The sequence below is a fragment of the Dermacentor silvarum genome, chromosome 6 (genome assembly GCF_013339745.2).
Source record: "Dermacentor silvarum isolate Dsil-2018 chromosome 6, BIME_Dsil_1.4, whole genome shotgun sequence".
NCBI lineage: Eukaryota > Metazoa > Arthropoda > Arachnida > Ixodida > Ixodidae > Dermacentor > Dermacentor silvarum.
The window spans coordinates 72,350,898-72,359,080 of record NC_051159.1 but is presented as its reverse complement, the minus strand read 5'-3'; the positions used below and the strand labels follow the sequence as shown (position 1 = coordinate 72,359,080).

Here is an 8,183-nt window from a genome sequence, read left to right as displayed (position 1 = left end):
TTCTGCAAAAACAAACTGTGCTTACGCGTACACAGGACCTCGTCAGCAGCGTAGCAAGATGGCGACTTTCCCCTGCCTCCCTGTCTTTTTTTATTCGATTGCTCTCTCTTCCCCGAGGGCTTCGGAAACAAATAAAGGTCGTGATTGATCAGAGCGCTCGCGTGCGCCCATAAACGCTGTATTATGTATACTATTCCATTATACTGCTGCGACCGAATAAGCAAGCACCGAACATTCCAAGTTATAACTTTCTCCGCTAAGCCTTTCCAGTGCATGTTTGCTTTTAGCCATGCCTGTCGGTCCGCTTTCGGTGTTTAACCTACGTCTTTGGCGCAGCATAAAAGGCACGAAGAGGCTGCGTCGCCCCAGGCGCAGTTCGACGGGACTACATGTCTGGAAGCACGTCGGTATAAGCAGCCTCAGCGAATAGGGCAAGAAAGAGACGGCATACAAATGACATTGGTCTTGATTAACGTTTTCTTTTATTATTCCGTCAGGGAGAAACTTACATTCACTAGAATAACGCACATTAGAGCACATAACGCACCAGTGCACTTTAAAGGGGCCCTGAACCACGTTGTATTGAAGTGGAGAAAAGCATTTGAAGTAAGAAATATGCTATTTCAGAAATACCTTGCCGCAAAAATTACTTCAACGCGTTCAGCAGAAAATGAGTTATTGGCAATCAAACACGGCCTCCACTGTGCTCCCGTTCACTGCGAAGGCTACGGCCGAGTGGGGCGGGGTCACAACGCTCCGCCTTCGAAATGTCACCGTGGCGCGCAGTTTCAAATGTTAACGTATATACGCCACGACTTCGATTTTGGTACCTATATGTATACGCCAACGTACGTGCTCAACGTATGCCAAACACGGGCTGTCCTCAGCGAGCCGTCAGTGCTCTTAGCCAGTGTACTCGTGGCTGGCACCCCGCGGCGGCCGCGGTGTAGGCCGACCGCAGCGACAATAGCAGCCCGCGTATTGGAATATGCTTTATTACGAAATGAAGCACACAGAAAAGAGTGAGGATCATGGCTTCGTTGAAACGGGAGCATTTGAGACAAAGGTGACTTCGCGCTCCGCTTGCGAGCTCCACGCACCCCGTACGACAGCAAAATTTCACTGAGATGTTCCCAGCAGCGTATGCGGTACCCGCGGGCTATGTTATTTCACTAAGCCCGAGGGGTGGTTCAGGGCCCCTTAAGAACTGCAGTTACATTATGCGTGGCAGCGCTTTCGACTAGAAATTCAAAATATTGCTTAGTTTAAAGAGTTCTGTGTCAATTGCTAAATATGGATTGGGTGCACGTGCGTAGTCCGTTGTATGCACCGCAGAGAAATTTTACTGGAATGTTACTCTATATCCTCCTGAGACACGAATACAAATATGGGACATAATCGCCCTTCAAGGTGGTTTTTATTGTCTACTGTTAGTTATGAACTTGAAAAAACAATTTTTAATATTTAATACCACGGTTGGATCTCAAAAGCTGCGTCTCCTCGTACGGGAGAAAAATAACTATCTCCATCGTCTCCTACATGTTTTCTTGGTTAAAAACTTCATTTCATTGTTTAAACGCAGAGACGAAGACGGAAACTACGTCTAGTACACTGCCATGTTGCTGCCGCGTCCGGCTTTTTACGCAATCTCAGTGGTTTTCGAAACACACCTCAAGGTTGTCTTCGGCCGTCTGCGACGACACAGAGGTCTAGATCTATGGAGTGTGAAATTTCTCGACAAGTGGATGACAAGAATAGGAGTAAAACTACTTCTTTACAGTTACACATGCACCGCACATCATATCCTAGAATGAATATTTTGCGTAATCATTCCGAGTGAATTTTCGAACAAATTTTAAAGGCAATGCTGCAATGTACTGTACAAGGGGTCTTAGGAAGTTATGTCAGCTGTAAGATGCAGACGTGTTCTTGCATACAAGGCCTATTCCTTTCCGTACTCGAATGAAAGACTGACCAACGTGCACATTTTGTGGATGCTAGGAACACTGTCAAGCACACATCGTTTCCTCGATATGACATCCACAGGGTTAGAACAGGCTGCACTCTGGAACGCCTCAAGTCACGAAGATTCGGGAACTGTGGCCGCAAACCGCAGCGGGCACGGAGAACCTATTGGTGCGCGACTGCAGTCTTTCGCGTCCACTGGTCTGAGATGCCACCTACAGTGCATCCTCCTGTGTACGCGAAGAGTTCACTTTCCCTACTTTTACTCTTTCTGTAGCCTTTACCGTTTTCCCCATGCTGGGTAGCAAACCGGATGCTCGTCTGGTTGACCTCCATACCATTGATCTTCCTTTCGCTCTCCTTCTTCCTTCTTTCTCGCGTTCACGCTAAAGAAGAGAACGTCTCCTCGGCATTGCACTTTTCTAGAACTTGTCTCGTGTCCACGTTCAGCGTATAGTCCAAGGTAGCTGAAGACAACAATACTGAGAGAATCGGCTTAGAGCAGATGTTTCTCTATTCTGTCAGGAGGGCTTCATTCATGCTCCGCATTCGCACAGAGCTCCGTTCGGTTCGTTTGCTTTGTCGTTTTCCAGAGCTCAGTTGATCTGAAACATTTCTGCTACGACAAACACTTGAGGCGAATGTACTGCAAACTGTACGAATGTAGTTTCGACTGGTTAATGAACAAACCTGGTAGCACAATGTTTTCCAACTCACACCATGTACATCTGATTTCGTTTTCACATGCAGACGTCCACACTCTTCCCAGCAAATCTTGCGTGCGTGCGTGCGTGCGAGTATGCCTGCGTGTGTGATATACCGTTATAGCGATCGTCGCATTGGCCTAAAGGCCGCTTGCTCATCTTTCCTTTATTCCTTGTGTCTCCATCATGCAGCGTCCAGCCAAGGAGGCCGCGGTGGCCGCGCGCCGCGCATCACCGAGCAGCCGGTGGACGTGGTGGTCCGCAAGCACGAGCCGGTGACGCTCCGGTGCGGTGCGGACGGCGACCCTCCTCCGCGCATCACGTGGTTCCACGACGGGAAGACAGTGCGTGACTCGGCCACGCGCATGGTCCTTCCCGAAGGACAGCTCTTCTTCCTGCAAGTGCAGCACAGCCGCCGGGAACAGGACACGGGACTCTACTGGTGCACGGCAGCCAACGCGCTGGGCACGGCCCGGTCGCGGAACGCCAGCGTCGAGCTCGCCGGTGAGTGGCCCGAGAGAGAGAGAAAAGTTTAATGATGTCGCAGTGAGATCGGTGCGAGGCGCAGCCAAATACTTAGCACTGGGGGAAGGGGAAGAGGAAAAGAAACTAAAAAAAAATAAGTTCTGGGGTTTTACGTGTCAAAAGCACGACATGATTGTGAGGCACGCCGTAGGGGGATTCCAGATTAATGTGGACCGCCTGTGGTTCTTAAATTTAACGTGCAGCCAATGCGCGATACACAGGCGTTTTTTTTTTTTTTTTTTTTTTTTTTGCATTTCGCCCCTATCAAAATGCGGCCGCCGCGGCCGGGATTTGATCCCTGCACCCTCATACTTTGCAGCTTGATGCCATCCATACCATACGCAACTACGGTGGTAAGGAAAAAAAAGAAAGAAAAGAAAAATAAACATGGGGTGGCGACTAGAACAGCGGGAGAGGCAACTTCACATTATGTGCAGGTCAACTCATAGCCTAGGGTCCAGACCCGCACCTTTTAAAAGGAAAAGAGCACGCACATCGAGACGAACATATACCATGCAGAGTGCAAATGCACAAATTGCAACGGCTCAAAATGACAAGGCAATGGGGGGGGGGGGGGGGGGGGGGGGGGGGGGGGACATTTGTGACAGAAAATTTTCAGGTGCCATAACTGGGCACAGCAAGTTCCATATGCACTTCTTAAGGTACTATTTAACTTCTCACGTCTTCGTCGCCTCATTGCTTGGTTGTTCAAACTTCTTTTTTTTTTCTTCTTCTTCACTGCATAAGGACGACCGCATTGATTGATGGCGCTGTCTTACAAAGTCGTTGCGATGATGTTCCCCGGAAAGCAACTTGCAAGTTGAAGTATGACTTGAGGCCCTGACCTGAGGTGTATTTTTAATGTTCTTTATAATGTGGGCTCACTTTATTTCTGACCCAGATGAGGTGCAACTCCGCGGTCACAGTTTCATATACTTTTACCTCTTGGAATCGACAGCTGAAAGTTGAAAATCATCAATACTTCTTTTTGGGCGAGTTGGTACATCTTGAGACTTTGGGTAACAGCGCAAACAGACGACCACACAAAGGGGAGACACGGACACACAGGCGCTGACTAACAACTGGTTTTACTGTGAAGGATAGGACACCTTATATATGCCAGAGTGAAGCAAGGGAAAGGGGAAAACATAACAAGGGTAACATCATGTTATGTTTTCCCCTTTCCCTTGCTTCACTCTGGCATATATAAGGTGTCCTATCCTTCACAATAAAACCAGTTGTTAGTCAGCGCCTGTGTGTCCGTGTCTCCCCTTTGTGTGGTCGTCTGTTTGCGCTGTTACCCAAAGTCTCGAAAGTTGAAAAATCGCATCAATTCGCCGATTGGCTACTTCAAATTCTGACTTGACGCCAAGCTTTTTAAGCAAAGCTTTATAGGCTCAGAAGTGTCGGCGGTGGTGGTGGTGGTGTCATGCTGAAAAGTGGGCCGATCCTGGCGATAGTGCAGAACTCATTGGCACATGCCAGGGACGCAAAAGAATGAGAAAGAGAGGAAGAAATATAGAAAGAGAGAGAGAAACAGAGAAAAAAGGACCGAGAGAAAGAGAGAGAGAACGATAGAAATCACCACGAAGGTCAGAGAAAGAAAGAGAGAGAGAGAGAAATAAAAAAGAAGAGAGACAGAGAGAGAGAGATAGGGAAAGAAAGAAATAGAGAGATAAAGAAAGGGACCGGGAAAGAAAGAGGAAAGAAATAAAGAGAGGAAGAGAGAGAAAGAGAGCGAGAGAACGGAAGAAAGTGATATAGAAAGAGATAAAGAGAGAAATAAAGAAAATCACTATGAAGGTCAGATACACACACAAGCTTCGACTACCCCGATTTTCTCGGCAGGGGAAGGGCTGGTGATTTTTTTTTCTTTTTCTTTTTTTTTTGCTGATTTCTAAAGCAAGATAAGATTATTGAGAACGCCTTACTGCATTTCCCACGATAACGTGCGCTCGTCACGCATGAATTAGATACGATCTGTTCTCACGCTCTTTATATCCGAGGTTTTGGCCATTTAGCAATGTTCCTTAAGGACAAGTTCCATTACCTAACACGTGCTTCATTTTTCTGTTTTATCGTCCCAACTTACTCTCTTTCCCTTGGTCAATACAGTGTCACGATGGAATATTATATCATTTTAATTAAATAACTGTTTCAGATTCTCCGTGTACGTTGAACATAACGAAATGCATTTCACCATCAAATATTCTACCAGTCTCAATCGAACCCAACATGCAATATACTATAGCCCAAATTTCAGCTTATGTTTCGCAGATGGACAGCTGCGGACACGACGCAACGTTATATAGCCCCGCACCATCGAAGCTAGAGGGCTTCGCTGCAATGCTCCGATAAGTGCGACTTCCCATAAACTGGCAGGAATTCACGACCACTGCACGCCTGAAAATACAGGCAGCGTCACATTTTCTGTCGGGAACATAAAAATCAGTGACGTTCGGTGCGCGCGTAAAGCGTGGCCGTGGAATTTCCGCCGTTCATTGGGATACGCTTTACGTTCATCTGCGCTGGTACTTCTGTTTTCGAAGGCTCAGATAACGACTGAAGCTATGAAATAGAAAGAGCGAGGGAGTGTAACGAAAGATGGGGAAAGAACTAAAAGATAAAAAGAACTAAGCGAGAAAACCGGCCATCGGGAATTTTACGCCAGATGCGTAAGATCAGCTCTCCAGATCTTACGCAGCAGAACTCACATGCGCGCTCTCTCTCTTCACACACACGCACACACATACACGCAAACGTAAACTTGATCGTGCGTGCGCACAAACGAAACTGAAGTGCTTGAGGGCTTCGCTTTACGGCGTTTCGCGACAGGCGCGGGTTTCGCGACGAGGACACGCGCATAATCGGAATTAGAAATCCGAAAGCGTGTGTTGTGTACGTTTTCCCAAAGCTGAATTAAGGGGAAAGCGGGGATCGTCGCTCTGCTCCTCGGTCCGTCGATGCTACGGCGGTAAGCGAGATGAGAGAGGCGCACGCAGAGCCACTAATGGGTGCACGGACCGCTCCGATAAACGCGACAGGTGTAAAAGCGACTTTGAACTCGCGGGACCATCTCGTGTCGTACACGCTCGTTCTTTGCGTTTTTTTTTACGATTGCTGGCGGTGATGACCTGTCTATCGCCCGAACCGTGCATTCTCAGTCGTGTCTCTCGTTCGCTGCCCGTCGACTATCTCCGTGGCCTTGTCTGCTGTCCATGCCGACGAGCTTGACCTGCGCACGACAGAGACGTGAAAACGCCTGAGTGAAGGTGCACTTCGTTTTGGAAATTGGCCCATCGCGCCGTGTAAGAGTCGCGAAGGTGGCATCCATTTTGTGACAAAGAACACATCGCAGGGTCGTGCCTTATCATTGCGCGAGTGCGCTGACACCGCGAGGTATTGCCTCGGGATGCTGGCGCATGGGTTGATCCAGCTTGGCTAGTAAGCTTGTGTAGCTTTTCCAGAACATTGGTTCTGTGTGTGTTGAACGTTTCCCTTGCTTTTCCTTTGTCTTATCGGTTTGTTGGCTCTAACCGTTGCTGATACTTAGCAGGCTGTCGCCATGAGAAATAAGCATTGCTAACCACTGCGATTACAGATACATAAGCTCGAGCCTTCCTGCGTGTAAATGCGCTCACTGGAAGAAGTTTTCAAAAAAAAGAAAGAAAAAGGTAGTTACTGTTGCACCGCTGCTTGATTACTAAATATCAGAAGCCAGTACCGTGGGAAGGTGATCAAAGTCCCAAGGTTGTAGAATTGATCTTTTTTATATACTTTATCTAAGCTGCCGAGGCATTTGAGCATGATGTGATAAAGAAACCTGGATTCCCAACTCATAAATGTTGTCATCGTAAACAATAATCAATCGAATTATACAGAACGACATTACGAAGAAAAAGTGCGCTTCCGTCAATCACATTCATGTTTCGGACATTGCAATGTTTGGCAGCTTTGTGTGGCGTGTGCTCGGTTGTGGCCGATGCTTGTAGCACAAGATGTTCCGCAACGACCACAGTGAACTGCTGAGGAATGCAGGAATGCAAGTTCTCATCACGGGTTGGCTATTAAAGTGCACGCGCGTACGGAAGAGCTGGGAAGGAAATTCGCTTCTTTGAATAAATTAAAGAAAGCGAAAGCGATTCTGGAGGGCAGCAAGGGTGATGTAGGCCGGAACAGAATACCAGTAAATGCTGGGGAAAAATAGAAGCACTATGTCGAGAGAGAGAGAAAAAAGAAGGGGGAGGGTGGCTGAGCAGCAGCCAAGATTTGGAGCTACTGGGCGTAGTGAAATATTTCGCTCATTGCGAGAGCTGCGGGCCTCTCGAAATGGCCACAGAAGGAGAACCCGGGGTTCCACCCTAAAATGCGGGGGCTGAGTCGAGTGCCTGGTGCAACGGCTGCGCGGGAACGGCGTCCGCCGTCGCAGATTTACGAGATTCGAGAGGCTGAGAGTTCGGGAGGCAGCGTGCCGGAAAAGAAGATTGCCCTCATTGCGCGGATATTGTGCGGGAGAGAGAGAGAGAGACACACAGCGTTTAATCCTTTTTTTCTTTCCTTGCGTTATTTTCCTTCCCTAGATTCGACCTTATATATACGCTGTGCGACAGCAAACCGGGGTCCCGAAACGATATTAATAGGCTTACACGGCAAGACCCGCCAGCTGTGGGTATAAGACGCCCTGCCGGATCCTGCAGAACGAAAATGTCCGGGGCTTTCTCGGGGCTTACGGCGAAACAAAGCAGCGTTTTCTTACGCGAGTCACTTTATTTCTGTTGGAGCGTGCGCGTGTGCTTGTGCCGTTGGGCGAGAGTTTTTTTTTTTTTTTTTTTTTTTTTGGAGTTCATGCCGAAGTGGCTGTGTGTACAGCCGTCATGCTGTACACCGCGCTTTCTCTTTCAAACTGCGCGCGCCACATGCACACGTACCGCCTTCTCTTGCTCGTTGAGATGAATTGCTCTAACGGCGGTTCTTGTGTGCGCACGCCAT

The 8,183-nt window shown here is 48.1% G+C and overlaps 1 protein-coding gene across 1 annotated transcript in view; it reads left to right on the top strand.

Moving 5' to 3' along the window:
• LOC125946313 (roundabout homolog 2-like) overlaps window positions 1–4,163 on the top strand; it is a 6,059-nt gene extending 1,896 nt beyond the window's left edge. The window contains exons 2-3 of the mRNA XM_049669038.1: window positions 2,862–3,173; window positions 4,096–4,163. Of these exons, the coding sequence (XP_049524995.1) occupies window positions 2,862–3,173; window positions 4,096–4,163 (380 nt within the window). The remainder of the gene's footprint in view (window positions 1–2,861; window positions 3,174–4,095) is intronic.
• Window positions 4,164–8,183: the final 4,020 nt, after the last annotated feature.